Source organism: Salmo salar, chromosome 17 (assembly GCF_965601325.2).
Source record: "Salmo salar chromosome 17, fSalSal1, whole genome shotgun sequence".
NCBI classification, from domain to species: Eukaryota; Metazoa; Chordata; class Actinopteri; order Salmoniformes; family Salmonidae; genus Salmo; species Salmo salar.
The window spans coordinates 29,942,736-29,964,082 of NC_138307.1; the positions used below are offsets into that span (position 1 = coordinate 29,942,736).

The following is a 21,347-nucleotide window of genomic DNA, read 5'->3' on the forward strand; positions in this document are numbered from 1 at the left end:
GCCGCGGCCCTTGCAACGCAAGGGGAAACCCTACTTCAAGTCTCAGAGCGAGTGACGTCACTGATTGAAATGCTATTAGCGCGCACCACCGCTAACTAACTAGCCATTTCACATCGGTTACATGAGTACATAGCTCAGCCATCACAGGCTAGCTAATTTGACACCCACCAAGTTTGGGGCTAGCCCATGCTAAGCCCATCTCCCGGCTAGGGCTCCTGGGCTACTCCTGAAGCTCACTCCTCGGCTACAATATCCGGACCCCTTCTACTGCTGGTACGGGGCACGGAACCCCCTGATCCTTCACGACTGGAATACAGACATAATCTGCCCGAGGATTCCAACAGGCCCCTTAGGCGCGACGTCCCCTGAATGCCCATTCTGCTAACCGCGGCCTGCTAGCTATCTAGAGCATATTGGACTGTTAGCTGATCCATCGGCCAGTTTCTTGGACCACTATACCCATTTTGCCAATTGGACTTGGACCCCTCTGCTACTTGGTTTCCTTTATTTTTTTGAGCAGTGTATATCCTTTCAACTAGGATGTCCTCCTGTGCACAGATGACAAAGTCACACCAGCTACAACCTGTGAGAAGGATTTCACCTTGCACCTGCCAGTAGTAAGCATGAGATCTCTTCAACTTCAGCTCTCCATTCTGTATCTTCAGGTAAGGGCAGTCAACATAACTTGATACATTTGGGCACTTGACCTCTAATATTCCAAAGTGTGGTCTCACACTGGGATCAAATATGATTCCATCTGGAGAGGATCCTAACCACGGAGCATCAGGGTGCACTACAAAGCCACACGGAAAGAAAAGTTAACATTCTTCAGTGTGCAGTACTCCTGTACAGCCACTGGCTCCATGGCTAGACCCCTCTTCATCTCCATGGTCTGCATACACAGAGCACTTCCTGCAACACAGGAGCAGTGGCTTTGGACCACTATCACTGGTACAGAGTGCTTTAACACCATCTGTGAAGATAAGTGTGATGAAAGACTGAAGTGAGAAACAAGAATGATGCGGCCCATAAATAACAATAAACATAGTAGTGTCTAGTCTTCTTAACTAGGGGCTCATTTAACCATACAGGAATAGATTGTGTCTCAGTAACACAATTACCAAACAGTGCATCTACAGATCTTTACCAAATAACCTGTTATTAAGTGGGCAATTCTAAATTGGGATTGGGACCCATCATTAAAATCTATCTACTGATAAGATTAAACGTTGACACTGTCTCCAACACATTTTGACCATGATGACAGTTTCTCACAGGAGATGTATAACAAGGTCCCTAGTAGCTATCTATAACCTTTCCCTACTCTCATGCTGTGTGGCTTTTCACTCATGGACCTGTGACAGGCAGCCCTCACGGTGATCTGCCCTGTCAATGTATCTTTGTTAGATACTGTGTAGAAGATATGAATAACAATTATTTTTAGCTAGCAAATATAGCTAGCAAGCATAACTTAACCAAGCTAACGAAAATACACACATTCTCAGGTAGATTCTGTCAATGTTACATCATTTTACGAAGTAACTAGCTAGCTACAGTTAATAGTTAAATTAGCTAGCTAATGATTGTAGCTAGTGTAATAAAGATAATCTAACGTTTTACCTAGTGATGTATAAGGAGGGCATTTGCACGACATGCTTTGCAGCGGCGCACAGCAGGGCTCCAGAGACATATTGGGCAACCAACTGATACCAATCACGAGCACACTCAGAGACAATTGGCTGACTTAAGCACTCACATAACATGACAAAACAGGAAGAGCCCTAGCCACACGAACTGACCACTGGTGTAAAAAACAACACCCCATACCTATCGCAACTACCCAGACACGACTTAACACACACACACACACACACACACACACACACACACACACACACTTGGGGGTGTTGGACTCCGAGGATAAAGGACCCTGCCAAGGGCCAATGGGAAATCGACACTCCCGGAGAATGGACCGTTCCTCCACTCATCGACCAGTCAGGAGAGCGGACCCACTAGACTCAACCTACGTCCACACACTGTTATTTCATTGTATAAATAAAACGCACACTATGTTTTCGGGGCTCTCTTCCGCTAGTTCCCTATGAGCTAAACGAAGGAGTCCGTGCACGCTTTGCCAAATATCTTTGTCTCATAATAAACTGCCTTACTATAAACTGAATCCACCCGGTCCAGCGTCTTGACTTGGTATCCTTCTCAAGTAACTGATCATCAACACTAGCTAACGTTATATCTGTCACTGACTTGGTACTCACCTTCATAGTTGTCTATGTAGCTTCCTATGTACATATTCAACCCCTTTTCATTCTTGCTAGCTGGAGTCTCGGAGGCTGATTTAACAATTCGATGTACATCATTAATATTAATTTGAGGCAAGTCCTGAAGAGTAAAAAACTGCGACATAGAGTAAAAAACTGCGACATAGTGGTAGTAACGTTATATCGTCGATAACTAGACTGACCGGAAATTGCCACACCGATAGGAAGTGTGTTTAGAACGTTCGATCATGGAATGTGCATAAGGGCTATTCGCCCAGCGTCATCTGGGTTTGGCAGGGGTAGGCCGTCAATGTAAATAAGAATATGTTCTTAACTGACTTGCCTCGTTAAATAAAAAATAAAATAATAATTTACTTTTTAAGATTCTGTGAAAGTCTCCAGTCATCTAAAATGTAGAATTGCATGAAATCCATTTACAAAAGGCCACATTTTTCCCAGACTCTAGGCTACAATAAATGTACTCCATGTGTGCAACTTCTGCAAGCGGAGCCACACCACGGCTCTATGCCAGTATGCTAAAGCCATGATCATGCATGCAATGCTTTATTATAAAGGTATTTCATTTAATATGTGCTCTGGTACCTCAGACCCCCCCTCTTGGGATCACTTTTGGTTCCGGCACCTCCCAATTTACAAATTAAGCACTGGAGAAGTGGGTAGCTGCTGCTGCCTCCCCCGGACAAATCTTCTTTGAATAGAGTTCATCAGGCTGTCGATTGTAGCCTGTGGAATGTTGTCCCACTCCTCTTCAATGGCTGTGCGAAATTCCTGTATATTCGCGGGAACTGGAACAAGCTGTCGTACACGTCGATCCCAAACATGCTCAAAGGGTGACATGTCTGAGTATGCAGGCCATGGAAGAATTGGGTCATTTTCAGCATTTTAAATTGTGTACAGATCCTTGCGACATGGGGCTGTGCGTTGTCATGCTGAAACATGAGGTGATGGCGGCGGATGAATGGCAGGACAATGGGCCTCAGGATCTTATCATGGTTTCTCTGTGCATTCAAATTGCCATCATTAAATGCAATTGTGTTGGTTGTCTGTAGCTTAAGCCAGCCCATATAATAACCCTGATACGACCATGAGGCACTCTGTTCACAACATTGACATCAGCAAACCGCACACCCACAACGCCATACACGTCAGTCTGCAGATGTGAAACTGGTTGTGCATACTGCCAAATTCTCAAAAGCAACGTTGGAGGCAGCATAAGGTAGAGAAATTCACATTAAATGATCTGGCAACAGCTCTGGTGGAAATTCCTGCAGTCAGCTTGCCAATTGCATGTTCCCTCAAAACTTCAGACATATGTGGCATTGTGTTGTGAAAAAAAGCACATTTGAGTGGCATTTTTGAATTTATTAGAGATCATCATAAGCTGCTGCCAAGCACCTACTCAGCTACTCTTGTCTCCAGCACAAGGTGCACTTGTGTAATGATAATCATGCTATTTAATCAGCTTCTTGATATGCCACACCTGTCAGGTAGATGGATTATCTTGGCAAAGGAGAAATGCTCACTAACAGGGATGTAAACAAATGTGTGCACAAAATTTGACAGAAATAAGTGTGTGTCTTGAACATTTCTGGGATCTTTTATTTCACTTCATGAAACATGGGACCAACACTTTACATGTTGCGTTTGTTTGTTCAGTGTAAACAGTATTGTTATTTTTTTAATCATACAAACTATCAATAACGAAATGTAAATTAAACTAAATCAGCCTGCTTTTCTGTTCTAATCAGGTGCCTACACAGGCTGAGAAGGATCCTGTAAGAGCGGAACATTATCTGGTGACAGTAGTCCTTGTAGTCTTGGAGGCCCAAAAACTTCTCAGCTGCAGATATAATGATCCAGCTTCTTGTACCTCTTGTGCAATTAATAACTGTGGTTATAAATACTAAATTATCCACCTTCTTCACAGTAAGCGTATCCAGATCACTTGATTGATGTACAACATTTGCAACTGGTTGCAGTGCATCCACCACCATATCTTCTTCAGAACTGTGGCCTCTTGCCCCTATAACTCTCTTAAATACACTTAGGTTGGAGTCTATAAACTCGTTTTTCAACCACCACAAATTTCTTGTTAACAGACTATAGATTTGGCAAGTCGGTTAGGACATCTACTTTGTGCATAACACAAGTAATCTTTCCAACAATTGTTTACAGACAGATTATTTCACTTATAATTCACCATATCACAATTCCAGTGGGTCAGAAGTTTACATACACTAAGTTGACTGTGCCTTTAAACAGCTCGGAAACTGATGTCATGGCTTTAGAAGCTTCTGATAGGCTAATTGACATCATTCGAGTCAATTGGAGATATACCTGTGGATGCATTTAAAGGCCTACCTTCAAACTCAGTGCCTCTTCACTTGACATCATGGGAAAATCAAAAGAAATAAGCCAAGAAGTCAGATTTGTTTTTTTTGTAGACCTTCACAAGTCTGGTTAATCCTTGGGAGCAATTTCCAAACACCTGAAGGTAAAACGTTCATCTGTACAAAAAAATTGTACGTAAGTATAAACACCATGGGACCACGCAGCCATCACACTGCTCAGGAAGGAGACGTGTTCTGTCTCCTAGAGATGAACATACTTTGGTGCGGAAAGTGCAAATCAATCCCAGAACAACAGCAAAGGACATTGTGAAGATGCTGGAGGAAACAGGTGCAAAAGTATCTATATCCACAGTAAAACGAGTCCTATATCAACATAACCTGAAAGGCCACTCCGCAAGGAAGAAGCGACTGCTCCAAAACCGCCATTAAAAATGCCAGACTACGGTTTTCAACTGCACATGGGGACAAAGATCGGACTTTTTGGAGAAATGTCCTCTGGTCTGATGAAACAAAAATAGAATTGTTTGGCCATAATGACCATCGTTATGTTTGGAGGAAAAAGGGGGAGGCTTGCAAGCCAAAGAACACCATCCCAACCGTGAAGCACGGGGGTGGCAGCATCATGTTGTGGGGGTGCTTTGCTGCAGGAGGGACTGGTGCACTTCACAAAATAATTGTCCTCCCTCATGATGCCCTCTATGTGGATATATTGAAGCAACATCTCAAGATATCAGTCAGGAACTTTAAGCTTGGTCGCAAATGGGTCTTCCAAATAGACAATAACCCCAAGCATACTTCCAAAGTTGTGGCAAAATGGCTTAAGGACAACAAAGTCAAGGTATTAGAGTGGCCATCACAAAGCCCTGACCTCAATCCTATAGAAAATGTGTGGGCAGAACTGAAAAAGCGTGTGCGAGCAAAGAGGCCAACGAACCTGACTCAGTTACACCAGCTCTGTCAGGAGGAATGGGCCAAAATTCACCCAACTTATTGTGGGAAGCTTGTGGAAGGCTACCCGAAATGTTTGACCCAAGTTAAACAATTTAAAGGCAAAGTTACCAAATACTAATTGAGTGTATGTAAACTTCTGACCCACTGGGATTGTGATGAAAGAAATAAAAGCTGAAATAAATCATTCTCTCTACTATTATTCTGACATTTCACATTCTTAAATAAAGTGGTGATCCTAACTGACCTAAGACAGGGAATTTTTACTAGGATTAAATGTCAGGAATTGTGAAAACTGAGTTTAAATGTATTTGGCTAAGGTGTATATAAACTTCCGACTTCAACTGTACATTATCCACACGCAGGTCAAGAGGTGTGTTTTCCCTTCAGCATCTGCATGTGGCATAAGCTCACCCACCTCACAGCATGAATCTAAAATGGTTAATAAATTTGGCTGTGTGTGATGTGAAAAAAATCAGACTCGAAGGCAATTACTTCAATAATTCAATGGATGTTTTGTTTACAAACTTGATGAGTGAATTGTCTTGTTTTAAAAAGAAATATGTGACTTCGCTATGGGGCCGTCAATGGGAATTGGGCCGTGCTTCAGCTGAACTGCAGTACTGAAAATGCCCTCTGAGCACAGTGGAAAGCATGCTTATAGACTGGAAGCCTGGCCCCTTGATCCGAAAAGGGTGTAATTGTATACCACAGTTAGGGGTCGTTCTTTGATATCGGGTGTTTCATGATATCAAGTTTACACCAATTGATGCTCCCCATTGGTCCGTGGCCGTTTCTTTTGCGTTGGGGACAACAGTTGTTGACAACTGTAGCATTGTAGCTAAGCCTAACCCAAACCCTTTTCCTAACCTTAATCTCAGTCTCCTAACCATCACGTTAATTATCATAACCTGCCATGTTAGTTATCCAAACCTGCATGGTAAACAAGTCCCTAACCCTCACCATTTTCCTAACCTTAACCTCAGTCTCCTAACCTGCCACTTTAATTATCCTAACCTGCCACGTTAGTTATCCAAACCTGCATGGTAAACATATCCCTAACCATCACCCTTTTCCAAACCTTAAGCTCAGTCTCCTAACCTTCCATGTTAATTCACCTAACCTGCCACGTTAATTGTCCTAACCTGCCACGTTAATTGTCCTAACCTGCCACGTTAATTGTCCTAACCTGCCACTTTAATGATCCTAACCTGCCACTTTAATTATCCTAACCTGCCACTTTAATTATCCTAACCTGCCACTTTAATTATCCTAACCTATTATGTATGCTATGTGCCTAGTTAAATAAAAACTTATTTTTTTAACAAATAGTCTCCATCAGTTTCATAACACCGGAACTGACCAATGGCATGTATCATTTTTTATTATATCAGGGAACATCCACATCAAGAAACTGTACAGCAGTTCTCCTACTGGGAGGCGCGGAAAATAGTTTAAAGAGCGATTGGTGCTGAGGAAGCTATGGCAGTGGATGTCCCGCAGCCGGTTGAGATTCATAATGTAATTTACCAGTTGAAGGGTACCGATTGTAAAGATGAATTGTACGTGCGGCTTAAAGGTTTTTGGAAGTTCAGGAATTAACATTGGAAGCATTGCAGGCAGTGGTGGAAAAAGTACCCAATTGTCATACTTGAGAAAGAGGAGATACTTGAGTCCTTTCCTATCAAGGTAAAAGTGAAAGCCACCTAGTACAATACTACTTGAATAAAAGTCTAAAAGTATTTAGTTTAACATGTACATAAGTATCAAAAGTAAATGTAATTGCTAAAATATACTTAAGTATCAAAAGTAAAAGTATAAATAATTTCAAATTCATTATATTAAGCAAACCAGACAGAACGATTTTCTTGTAGTTTAAATGTACGGAAAGTCAGGGATACATTCTAACTCTCAGGGTGGTTTACTAAATTCGCTCTGGCTATATTCTCCGATTTCAGAGCACTCTGGTCTGAGGCTGCCAGAGGGCAGAATAATTCATGAAAAACGAACGCTCAACACCCCTTGAATATGGCCGGTGTCAGTAAACGTCGGCAAAAAACGCGTAATTAAATTGTTGCCTGTAGCACAGTTAAAGTCACCAATGCTCTGGATAACATGAACACAGCCTAACCAGCTCTGCTATAGCGAGTAAAATGGTCAGAGTTCTCTCATTTGTACTGGAAGTAGCTAGCAAGCTAGCCAATGTTAACCAGTTAGCTTGGATGCTTGACTGCCGTTGTGAGGTCAGAAAGCTTGAATCAACCCTACTCCTCCGCCAGAGCGTCCAGTGTGGTTCTGAACGCTCCGAGACCGATACGAACTGACAATCTGACAACGCTCTGAATTTACGAACGCCCAAGCGCACTCTGGCACTCCAGATTACATTTAAAATCACACCCATAATTAACAAAAAGTATTTGTGTTTAGTGAGTCTGCCAGATCAGATGCAGTAGGGATGCGTGAATTGAACAATTCCCCTGTCCTGCTAATCATTCAAAATGTAACGAGTACTTTTGAGTCTCAGGGAAAATGTATGGAGTAGAAAGTACCTTATTTTCTTTAGGAATCTAGTGAAGTAAAAGTTGAAGTTGTCAAAAATATCAAAAGTAATGTACAGATACCCCCAAAAACGACTTATGTGGTACTTAAGTACAAATATTTTAAGTACTTTACACCACTGATTGCAGGGAATACTGACTGAAGATGTTCCTCCCTACGAGGCCCATGAGACTGTGTAGGGATGTGATTTGAATAGGACTGTGACTGAAGATGTTCCTCCCTAGGAGGCCATGAGACTGTGTAGTGATGTGATTTGAATAGGACTGTGACTGAAGATGTTCCTCCCTACGAGGCCCATGAGACTGTGTAGGGATGTGATTTGAATAGGACTGTGACTGAAGATGTTCCTCCCTACGAGGCCCATGAGACTGTGTAGGGATGTGATTTGAATAGGACTGTGACTGAAGGAGTGGGATGTTTTTATTTATCTATTTATGTGTTTTGATGTCGTTGTTCCCCCTCCCCTTTTCCGCAATGGACATGTATTTGTTTCTACAGTTTACTAACCGTACAGTAGGTGGCGGCAGACAGGTTATATTTGTGTAAATGTCTGTATACCAGAGAAGAAGATGACGCTGTTGTATTGTCGTTGTGGGGAACAGGAAGTTCCGGGTAGAAAACGACAGAACTGTGCTTGTATGTCGATAGGGGTTGTGTCCGTTTCAAATGTATTATTACAGGTATGTACTAGCACGTTTAACCTTTCTAATGTCGAAAGAATATATAATATGCTAGGTAACAAATCTGTCAAGGTGTTATCATGTTTGGTAAATGTTTTAATTGTATGTGTTATTTTGGGGTCAAATCGAGTGAGTGAAGAACGTGATTAAAAACGATTTTTCAGGTCACATAGCTAGACTTTGGGTTTGTCTGAGTGTATGTACATAATTTCGTCAAGGTCATTTCATAAAGATTCCACTTATTTGAGTTCGGTTTTACATGTTCTTGGTTTTGTGTAAAATGTTTATGAGCTGGTAAATAGCCTCGTCCGAACCATCCTGATCTCGCGAGTTTACATACACTGTTTCTTTAATGTATGCTCGCGAGATCAGGATGGTATGGAGGAGGCTAGTCAAATGGCGGCTTCAACGGTTTCGGTCGTCTTCCTAGGAGTTTGCTCGTGGTGAAAGGGCGACATGAGGCTGTTTGATGGTGTCAAAATAGAGGGAAGCTAACTGAAGTTATCCTTCACCATTTGGAGAGAGAGGCCAACTGCATGGAATGGCGTCGATTAATGCAGATGAATCAGAGCACCTGTCAAACTCATTCCATGGAGGACCAAGTGTCTGCGGGTTTTCTCTCCACCTTTGTACTTGATTAATGAATTAAGGTACACTAATTAGAAAGGAACGCCCCTCACCTGATTGTCTAGGTTTTAATTGAAAGGACAAAATAAAACCTGTGGAGACTCGGCCCTCAATGGAATGAGTTTGACACCCCTGAAACAATGGAAATGGAGAGAGAGTTTGAGAAGCAACAGCTGTGCTGGAATGCGATCAATGTGGGGAACAGTTCTGATGATATGGAGCGGGAGGATGAGGGCCTAGAATGTGAATGGTCTGTAGTGGAAAGACATAGGAAGAACAGAGATAATGATACTGGAAGCAGTGGTGCATGTAGTATAGAAACTCTAAAGAGGCCCAAGGTAGGGAGCTATAGTAATAATGTGTCACAGTGGAAAGTTGTGATTGTGTTTAACCTCTTACATCTAGACGTTCCGCTAGCGGAACACCTGCTCCAATATCCAATGATAGGCGTGGCGCGAATTAAAAATTCCTCAAAAATACAAAAACTTAAATTTTTCAAACATATGATATTTCACAGCATTTTAAAGATAAGACTCTCCTTTATCTAACCACACTGTCCGATTTCAAAAAGCCTTTACAACGAAAGCAAAACATTAGATTATGTCAGCAGAGTACCAAGCCAGAAATAATCAGACACCCATTTTTCAAGCTAGCATATAATGTCACAAAAACCCAGAAGACAGCTAAATGCAGCACTAACCTTTGATGATCTTCATCAGATGACAACCCTAGGACATTATGTTATACAATACATGCATGTTTTGTTCAATCAAGTTCATATTTATATCAAAAACCAGCTTTTTACATTAGCATGTGACGTTCAGAACTAGCATACCCCCCGCAAACTTCTGGCGAATTCACTAAGAATTTACTAAATTACTCACGATAAACGTTCACAAAAAGCATAACAATTATTTTAAGAATTATAGATACAGAACTCCTCTATGCACTCGATATGTCCGATTTTAAAATAGCTTTTTGGTGAAAGCACATTTTGCAATATTCTAAGTACATAGCCCAGGCATCACGGGCTAGCTATTTAGACACCCGGCAAGTTTAGCACTCACCAATATTTTTTTTTTTTTATCAGGTTTACTATTATAAAAGTTTGATTACCTTTTGTTGTCTTCGTCAGAATGCACTCCCAGGACTGCTACTTCAATAACAAATGTTGGTTTGGTCCAAAATAATCCATCGTTATATCCGAATAGCGGCGTTTTGTTCGTGCGTCCCAGACACTATCTGAAATGGTAAATCAGGGTCGCGCGCATGGCGCAATTCGTGACAAAAAAAATCTAAATATTCCATTACCGTACTTCGAAGCATGTCAACCGCTGTTTAAAATAAATTTTTATGCCATTTTTCTCGTAAAAAAGCGATAATATTCCGACCGGGAATCTCCTTTTAGCTAAACAGAGGAAAGTAAACAAAGCTTTCGGTCGACGCGGGCACGAGCCTGAGTCTCACAGTACTGTAATCAGCCACTAACCAAACGCGCTACTTTTTTTCAGCCAGAGCCTGCAAAGCCACGATTCAGCTTTTTACCGCCTTCTGAGACCCTATGGCAGCCGTAGGAAGTGTCACGAGACAGCTAAGATCCTCACTCTTCAATAAACAGAGACAAGAAGAACGACACCTTGTCAGACAGGCCACTTCCTGCCTGAAACCTTGTCAGGTTTTTGCCTGCCAAATGAGTTCTGTTATACTCACAGACACCATTCAAACAGTTTTAGAAACTTTAGGGTGTTTTCTATCCATATGTAATAAGTATATGCATATTCTAGTTACTGGGTAGGAGTGGTAACCAGATTAAATCGGGTACGTTTTTTATCCAGCCGTGAAAATACTGCCCCCTAGCCATAACAGGTTAAGGAGACCACAGGGCCTCATTTACACCCTATCTGATTAACCTCTCTGGGCTACTCAACAGCCAGTGGAATCCCGTGGCGCGATATTCAAATACCTTAGAAATGCTATTACTTCAATTTCTCAAACATATGACTATTTTACACCATTTTGAAGACAAGACTCTCGTTAATCTAACCACACTGTCCGATTTCAGAAAGGCTTTACAACGAAAGCAAAACATTAGATTATGTCAGCAGAGTACCCAGCCAGAAATAATCAGACACCCATTTTTCAAGCTAGCATTTAATGTCACAAAAACCAAAACCACAGCTAAATGTAGCACTAACCTTTGATGATCTTCATCAGATGACACTCCTAGGACATTATGTTATACAATACATGCATGTTTTGTTCAATCAAGTTCATATTTATATCAAAAACCAGCTTTTTACATTAGCATGTGACTAGCATTCCCACCGAACACTTCCGGTGAATTTACTAAATTACTCACGATAGACGTTCACAAAAAACATAAATTATTTTAAGAATTATAGATACAGAACTCCTTTATGCAATCGCTATGTCCGATTTTAAAATAGCTTTTCGGTGAAAGCACATTTTGCAATATTCTGAGTAGATAGCCCGGCCATCACAGGCTAGCTAATTTGACACCCACCAAGTTTGGTACTCCCCAAACTCAGATTTACTATAAGAAACATTGGATTACCTTTGCTGTTCTTCGTCAGAATGCACTCCCAGGACTTCTACTTCAATAACAAATATTGGTTTAGTTCCAAATAATCCATAGTTATATCCAAATTGCGGCGTTTTGTTAGTGCGTTCAAGACACTATCCGAAGGGTAAAGAAGGGTGACGCGCGTTTCGTGACAAAGAAAGTCAAAATATTCCATTACCGTACTTCGAAGCATGTCAAACGCTGTTTAAAATAAATTTTTATGCGATTTTTCTCTAAAAAAAAGCGATAATATTCCGACCGGTAGTCGTTGTTTTCGTTCAAAGACTGAAAATGAAAACATGGAGTCGTCTCGTGCACGCGCGTCCCAGTCTCATTGTTCTCAGATCGACCACTTACCAAATGCGCTACTGTTTTTCAGCCATGGCCTGCAAAGTCATCATTCAACGTTCTGGCGCCTTCTGAGAGCCTATGGGAGCGTTAGAAAATGTCACGTTATGCCAGAGATCCCCTGTTTTGGATAGAGATGATCAAGAAGGCCAAGAAATGGTCAGAGAGGGCGCTTCCTGTTTGGAATCTTCTCAGGTTTTGAGAAGTTCTGTTATACTCACAGACACCATTCAAACAGTTTTAGAAACTTTAGGGTGTTTTCTATCCAAATCAAACAATTATATGCATATTCTAGTTACTGGGCAGGAGTAGTAACCAGATTAAATCGGGTACGTTTTTTATCCGGCCGTGCAAATACTGCCCCCTATCCCCAACAGGTTAACCAAGGCCATAAAAAGAGAGGTGACGTTAAACTGGGCCATTCATTGAAAATGGTAGATTGTTAATATCTTGCGCTAGTCAGGTTCAGCAAGGGAAGATTCTTCAATTGGAAAATCATAATGTGACGAAGCTCAGAAGCCATGCTAAATTGAAGGGAGTAATCTCTGATGACCAATATCTATGTCCATGTATGATCTTGTTAAAGAACATGTGAAGGGAGACAGTGGTTGAAGACTAAAGGTTGATCAGTAGGAAAGAGGGGCAAAGAAGTGAAAGCTTATCAGTGCTGTTGAGGTTTGAGAAGGTTTTGTCTGGAAAAGTACAGAATAGGATTCCTTAGCTTCAATGTCAGAGAATTTGACCCAGCCTCATCAATCAACCAATCAAATGTATTTATAAAGCCCTTCTTACATCAGCTGATGTCACAAAGTGCTGTACAGAAACCCAGCCTAAAACCCCAAACAGCAAGCAATGCAGGTGTAGAAGCACAGTGGCTAGGAAAAACTCCCTAGAAAGGCCAGAACCTTGGAAGAAACCTAGAGGGGAACCAGGCTATGAGGGGTGGCCAGTCCACTTCTGGCTGTTCCGGGTGGAGATTATAACAGAACATTGCCAAGATGTTCAAATGTTCATAGATGACCGGCAGGGTCAGATAATAATAATCACAGTGGTTGTCGAGGGTGCAACAGGTCAGCACCTCAGGAGTAAATGTCAGTTGGCTTTTCATAGCCGATCATTGAGAGTATCTCTACCGCTCCTGCTGTCTCTAGAGAGTTGAAAACAGCAGGTCTGGGACAGGTGCAATGTCCGGTGAACAGGTCAGGGTTCCATAGCAGAACAGTTGAAACTGGAGCAGCAACGGTGAATCATCAGTGTTTTTAAATGCCAAAGAATGGGACATGTAGCTGTTGAGTGGAAAGATGTGCCAAGTGTGGTGGGGAACATGATTACGGTGAATGTTGGAGCAATGTGACGGTTAAGTGTTGCAATTGTGCGGAGGGCACACAGTGCAGCATTTGGTGGATGCCAGGTGCAGAGAGATGCTCAGAGATATAGAATCCGTCATGATGTATCATATGCAGAGGCTGTAAGACAGACTGGTGGAACTACTGTCAGACTGATGGAGCTTCCATGGTTGGTCCTGTAGTAAGAGGACCTACTGTCAGACTGATGGAGCTTCCATGGTGGGTCCTGTAGTAAGAGGACCTACTGTCAGACTGATGGAGCTTCCATGGTTGGTCCTGTAGTAAGAGGACCTACTGTCAGACTGATGGAGCTTCCATGGTTGGTCCTGTAGTAAGAGGACCTACTGTCAGACTGATGGAGCTTCCATGGTTGGTCCTGTAGTAAGAGGACCTACTGTCAGACTGATGGAGCTTCCGTGGTTGGTCCTGTAGTAAGAGGACCTACTGTCAGACTGATGGAGCTTCCGTGGTTGGTCCTGTAGTAAGAGGACCTACTGTCAGACTGATGGAGCTTCCGTGGTTGGGTCCTGTAGTAAGAGGACCTTCTGTCAGACTGATGGAGCTTCCATGGTTGGTCCTGTAGTAAGAGGACCTACTCTCATACTGATGGAGCTTCCATGGTTGGTCCTGTAGTAAGAGGACCTTCTGTCAGACTGATGGAGCTTCCATGGTGGGTCCTGTAGTAAGAGGACCTTCTGTCAGAACTGGTCTTCCTACTAGTCCTGACATGGTTTCGAGGCCTGTTCAGAAATCTTGCGCCCATAAATGTGCTGACAAAGGATACTTTAATAGTGATTAAAATGTACTTCATAGCTTTCATTGGTAAGGTTATCAACAACTTGGATTGTGTAAAGCAGAAATACCAGGTTGAAAGTTATCTTGTAAACTGCAGCAGAGTTGTTGGGGGTTTGCGGACCGCCATGATACCATAGGTCTGTACAATGAGGCAGGTAGTGCCTCATCAGAGAGAGACATTTCAGTTGCACTACAGTTTTGAAGCTGAATGTAATAATTATCAGTTTTATACATGTGTACTAATATTCAGACACATTCAGTTGTTTCTATATTAATCTATAGTTCTGGGTTTTCACACGGGGCTTAAAGTACATAAATATTAGTGCCTGAAAAAGTCCTTGCATTTGACTTGCCACTGTACGACCCCTGATAATTCTTACTATGGTGTGAATGGGAAATACAATTGTTTTTTGTGAGTGAAATAATACAGGTAAGACAAGGTTATTCATAAAAAAATTACATATTACTGCCTAAATCATACTGCAGTCTTGCAGTAAATGGTTTTTGAGTCATTTATGCATTTATGTGAATTTAGGAAATCTACAATAGATTAAGTGCATTTATGTTGTGCAATCTAAAATGTGTACTTTGTGTCTAATGTGAATGAATGTTTTGTTAAGGATTAGCTACCTGATCTACTGAAATGAGATAATTGAACAAGAAAAAATAGTGTATTTTTGCAGAATAAAGTGCCAGAACTGTCAAGAAAATAACTTTTGTGTCCGTTTGTCTTTATTACTACAGGCCGACTCAGATTAAGTCTGAGGCCGTTAACATCAACAGTGAGGACAAACCTACAGTCACTGGGTCCTGATTGTGACAGTGGAGCCCAGTTTGCACTGCAGGATCCAGAGATGGCATCAGAGAAGCTGGAAGACTGCAGTCAAACACTGGAGCTGAATGTCATCATTAAAGATGAGGAGGAGGAGGAGGAGATTGGTAAATCTGTTAGAACCTGCTCTTTCCATGACTATCTACAGTGCATTCTGAAAGTTTTCAGACCCCTTGACTTTTTCCACAATTTATGTTACAACCTTATTCGGAAATTGATGAAAACTACAATTTAATCCATCTATACACAATACCCCATAATGTCAAAGCAAAAACAGGTTTTTAGAAATGTTTGCAAATGTAATGTTGAAGCCCCTTTGGCAGCGAATACAGCCTCTTGGGTATGACACTACAAGCTTGGCACACCTGTAGTTGGTGAGTTTCTCCCATTCTTTGTCAAGTTGGATGGGGAGTGTCACTGCACAGCTATTTTAAGGTCTTTCCAGAGATGTTCGATTGGGTTCAAGTCCGGCCTCTGGCTTGGCCACTCAAGGACATTCAGAGACTTGTCCCGAAGCCACTCCTGCATTGTCTTGGCTGTGTGCTTAGGGTTGTTGTCCTGTTGGAAGGTGGAACTTTGCCCCAGTCTGAGGTCCTGAGCGCTCTGGAGCAGGTTTTTATCAAGGATCTCAATGTTCTTTGCTCCGATCATCTTTCCCTCAATCCTGACTAGTCTCCCAGTCCCTGCCACCACCATGCTTCACCATAGGGATGGTATTGGCCAGGTGATGAGCGGTGCCTGGTTTCCTCCAGATGTGATGCTTGGCATTCAGGCCAAAGAGTTCAAACTTGGTTTAATCAGACCAGAGAATCTTCTTTTTCATGGTCTTTGTCTTTTAGGTGCCTTTTGGCAAACTCCAAGCGGGCTGTCATGTATCTTTTACTGAGGAGTGGCTTCCGTCTGGCCACTCTACCATAAAGCCTTGATTGGTGGAGTGCTGCAGAGATTGCTATCCTTTTTGAAGGTTTTTCCCCCTCCACAGAGGAACTCTGGAGCTCTGTCAGAGTGATTATCAGATTCTTGGTCACCTCCCTGACCAAGGCCCTTTTCTCCCGATTGCTCAGTTTGGCTGGGCGGCCAGCTCTAGGAAGAGTCTTGGTGTTTCAAAACTAATTATATTTAAGAAGGATGGAAGCCAGTGTGTTCTTGGGGACCTTCAATGCTGCAGACATTTTTTGGTACACTTCCCCAGATCTGTACCTCAACACAAACCTGTCTTGGAGCTCTACGGACAATTCCTTTGACCTCATGGCTTGGTTTTTGCTCTGACATGCACTGTCAACTTAGGGACCTTATATAGACAGGTGTGTGTGCCTTTCCAAATTATGTCCAATCAATTGAATTTACCAGAGGTGGACTCCAAGTTGTAGAAACATCTCAAGGATGATCAATGGAAACAGGATGCACCTGAGCTCAATTTCGAGTCTCATAGCAAAGTGTCTGAATACTTATGTAAATATGGTATTTCTGTTTTTAATTTTTTATATATTTGCGAACATTTTCTAAAAACCTGTTTTTGCGTTGTCATTATGGGGTTTTGTGTGTAGATTGATGAGGGAAAAAATATTTAATACATTTTAGAATAAGGCTGTGACGTAACAAAATCTGGAAAAAGTGAAGGGGTCTGAATACTTTCCGAATGCACTGCTACGTTATTTTCATAAGTTAGACCTCTATAAATTATGACCCAGCCTGTTGCTTGGTTGAATTCTGTAATTCAGACATCACACATCTTAAGCGATCTTGAGTGCTTAGAGAGTAGACTAAAGAAGGGAAATAAACCAACTGCCACTTTTTTTTAAAGTTCTATGAAATGAGTCTGTGTAGTTACTAACCCTTGTGATAGTGAGTGGAGGATGATATGGCTCATAATTTTCACTCCTTTTGCCCCTTGACTTCCGCTGTTACTGGGGTTAGGGTCAATACCAGATACTTCAGAAAATAGACTGAAATTCCATTTCTCTTCAATGCTTTTCAATTAGGAAATTTTGTAATTGTAATTTGGTTTACTTTCTGAATTGACTGTTATTTAAATGGAATTGACCCAACCCTGGCTGTTACCCACTTTTACAATAGTTGTATTCCCCTGTATTGTACAGCCTACTGATATGAATATATATGTCACCCAGTACAGCCAGAAGAGGACTGGCCACACCTGATATTTGACTCGTTTCAGGAGACTAGGTGTATGTCACACATCATTGCTTCACAGTAGAGCCATTTGAATGCCAACTTTTTTTTTTAATGAAAATGTGTTTTTTGTCTGAAATGCCTTCTGGAACATGTGAACTTTCATGTGCCTTAATAACAAACATGTATGCCATCTGTAAATACAAATAAAATAAAACGATTCTGAGCCTAGTTGGTTTAGCCACAGAAAAAGCCAGCAACCTTCCAGCTAGCCATCATTGGCTGAGATGAGTGGGCTGGACATGCCTAGAGACATATAGCATGCTTTTGTCTATTTGAGCTGGTCAGTATGTGTAGGTAATCCTGTCTAATGCGGCTTTAAAAATAAATATTTCGTAGTGGAACTCCAAAAGTGTTGCTCTCCACTTTCTGGAGGACCGAGTTTTGAAATCAGTGGAATTAGAGTATGATAGCTAAGGAGATGGAGAAAACGCATGTTTCTGGATTACATCTTCAAACTAATGGTAACGATGATATCAGTGAGAGAGTGAGAAGCGTCCATCCACGTATACGGGTTAGATAGTCTAGCTACATTTTCAGATATTACACGTTTCTAATTTTGTCAGTCATTTTCATTTCAAGTTAGTGTACTGTTAGCTAGCTAGCAAACGTTATGATCTGTGTAGTAATATTATTCATATCTCAGAGCAATTTGCGTTGCTAGTTATAGCCTGATGTTAGCTAGCTGGTTTGTTAGCTACCGGCAGATTAATGCAGGGTACTAACGGCAAGAGTTGGGACTATGGTTCATTGTTTAGCTAGCTAACTACATGTCTTAACACTATGCAAGTAACCATTTCAGTAGAATGTTTGTCACTGCAACAACTATTGATAGCTAGAGCGAATGTACCAGCTACGTCTATCTACTCTGATTTCAGAGCACTCTCGTCTGAGTGTACAAGAGCGCAGAATAAATGACGAATTTACGAACGCTCAACACCTGTTGAATATGGCCGTGTCTGTAAAAGTTGACAAAAAAGCGTAAATTGTTGCCAACAGCACAGGGTGTGAACGATGCTGAATTGGTGTAGACAGAGGTCTCCAGTAGGTGTACCAAAACATTCAAAGGCCATTTTCTCAAGTGAGGTTACAAGTTTATCAACTTTTAAAGCATAATTACTTTCCTATTGTTCATCAATTGTAGTGTATGATATACCATTTTCTAGCTCTGAGTCTCTACTTTTATCCTATGTAAAAAAACATAATTTCAAATGTTGCTACATAAGATCGAGATGAATACATATGTCACCCGGTACAGCCAGAAGAGGACTGGCCACCCCTCGAAGCCTGGTTCCTCTTTTGGTTTCTTCCTATGTTCCTGCCTTTCTACTGAGTTTTTACTGGCGCTTCAGCATTGCTTGCTCTTTGGGGTTTTAGGCTGAGTTTCTGTTCAGCACTTTGAAAACTGCTAATTTAAAAAGGGCTTCATAAAAAAATTATTGATCTAGATCACAACTGAGTTGTCATTGACATGTATATCACACCAACTGACTGGTTCTTCTGATCACACAGGAGGCCGTGTTGAGACATTCTCTACATCTAGAGAGCAACAGCAGGAAGATCACAGAGCTAAGAGGTCTCACCACTGCCCACATTGTCAGGAGATTTTCCCAATTCTATCAAAGCTCAAAATACACCTAAAAATACACACAGGAGAGAAGCCTTACTCCTGCTCTGACTGTGGGGGGAGATTCTCCCGATTGGATACCTTAAAATGTCACCACCGAATACATACAGGAGAGAAGCCTTACTCCTGCTTTGACTGTGGTAAATGCTTTAAAACATCAACTGAACTAAAATCTCATCAGCGAAGACACACAGGAGAGAAGCCTTACTCTTGCTCTGACTGTGGGGAGAGTTTCTCCCGATTGGATACCTTAAAATGTCACCAACAAATACATACAGGAGTGAAGCCTTACTCCTGCTCTGAATGTGGAAAGAGTTTCTCTCAACAGGGCAACTTAAAAACACACCAACGTATACATAAAGGAGAAAAGCCTTACTCCTGCTCTGACTGTGGGAAAGGCTTTAAAACATCAACTGAGCTAAAATCTCATCAGAGAACACACACCGGAGAGAAGCCTCACTACTGCTCTGACTGTGGGGCGAGTTTCTCTCAATTGAGCAATTTAAGAAGACACCAACGGATACATAAAGGAGAGAAGCCTTACTACTGCTCTGACTGTGGGACAAGTTTCTCTCAATTGAGCAACTTAAAAACACACCAACGTATACATAAAGGAGAGAAGCCTCATCAGTTCTCTCAGACCAGCTAAGATTAAATCACTCCATCACTTAATTCTCATCTGATAAAAGAAGTGGTAACAGTGAATGGATCAAATGAAGAAAGCGTAGAACACTATTGTAATCCAATTGTTTCTCACTGAGAGATCTGTGCAGAGGAAAAGGAGTGTTATAGAATGTTAGCCTCTCTTTACTTTACTGATCAGTGTACAACTTGTCAGTTTTTGTGTGTTTTGTTAGATTCTATTGTAAACATATTTAGATTACCTTGGATTTTCCCTTAGTGTTGAAAACCCTCTGAGGGATCACTTAAAACAATGGAGTGTGATGTTGACTGGGTGGTACGGTGTCCTTCTGCAGTTTTCTGTGGGAATGAGCTGGTTCACACAGCATGTATCAGATAGAGATGGTGTGATGATCAGTTTTCACCACTAGTTTGGGTATATTATTTTTGCTATTAATCAACTTTGTTTAACGATAAACATGCTTTGAAACATCTACACTGGAAAAAATATATAAATGCAACATGTAAAGTGTTGGTCCCATTTTCCATATGCACAAAAAGCGTTTTTCTCTCAAATTCTGTGCTCAAATTTGTTTCCATCCCTGTTAGTTAGCATTTTTTCTTTGCCAATATAATCTGTCCATCTGACAGGTGTGGCATATTAAAAAGCTGATTAAACAGCATGATCATTACACAGGTGAACCTTGTGCTGGGGACAATAAAATGCACAGTTTTGTTACACAACCCAATGCCACAGATGTCTTATGTTTTAAGGGAATGTGCAATTGGCATGCTGACTGCAGGAATACCCACCAGAGCTGTTGCCAGATTATTTAATGTTCATTTCCCTACAATAAGCTGCCTCCAACATTGTTTTGGAGAATTTGGCCTCAACCGCAGACCATGTGTATGGTGTTGTGTGGGCGAACGGTTTGCTGATGTGAATGTTGTGAACAGAGTGCCCCATGGTGGCAGTGAGGTTACGCTATTGTTAGGCATAAACTACGGACAACAAACACAATTTTTGTGCCATTCATCCGCTGCCATCACCTCATGTTTCAGCATGATAATGCAGCTTTGTGAGGCTCATTTGAACTTGTTGAATTTCTGGGATCTTTTATTTCAGCTCAACACTTTACGTTGTGTTTATATTTTGGTTCAGTGTAGATTTGTTATTTTCGTCATTGATGATTCATGTATTTGGATAACTGTAGTGAACTTAATTCATCTACTAATGAAAAATAAATGTTCTCCATTAATTTGTGCTGGCCTGCCTTTGTTTTTTGGGATTTCTATTCTGTAAATGAGCTTTGTTTTATTTCTTAAAATTCAAAATGTATATTTGTATTTATCTACTCAAAACATGTCACTACACCTCGACACATCACCATGGTGACAAGCCAATATGCCAGCCACCAGTATTCTCACTAATGCATATGTAATGGTTTAAAAAACTTAGACCCATTAACTCATCTATGATTTTCATGGAGACTTCAAACGGATCTCCCAGGTATCTAGATGGATCCTACACATCACCATGGA

The 21,347-nt window shown here is 41.4% G+C and overlaps 2 protein-coding genes across 2 annotated transcripts in view; both read left to right on the forward strand.

Annotated features, from left to right (window-relative positions):
- The window catches only part of LOC106575980 (uncharacterized), a 185,525-nt gene that overhangs the window by 99,717 nt on the left and 64,461 nt on the right, over window positions 1–21,347 (forward strand). The window lies entirely within an intron of this gene.
- On the forward strand, window positions 8,744–21,064 carry LOC145861465 (uncharacterized). Its single transcript, XM_082964433.1, has 3 exons — window positions 8,744–8,835; window positions 15,280–15,474; window positions 19,070–21,064. Exons 2-3 carry the CDS (start codon window positions 15,390–15,392, stop codon window positions 19,831–19,833), a joined length of 849 nt encoding a protein of 282 aa, XP_082820559.1. The 5' UTR covers window positions 8,744–8,835; window positions 15,280–15,389; the 3' UTR covers window positions 19,834–21,064.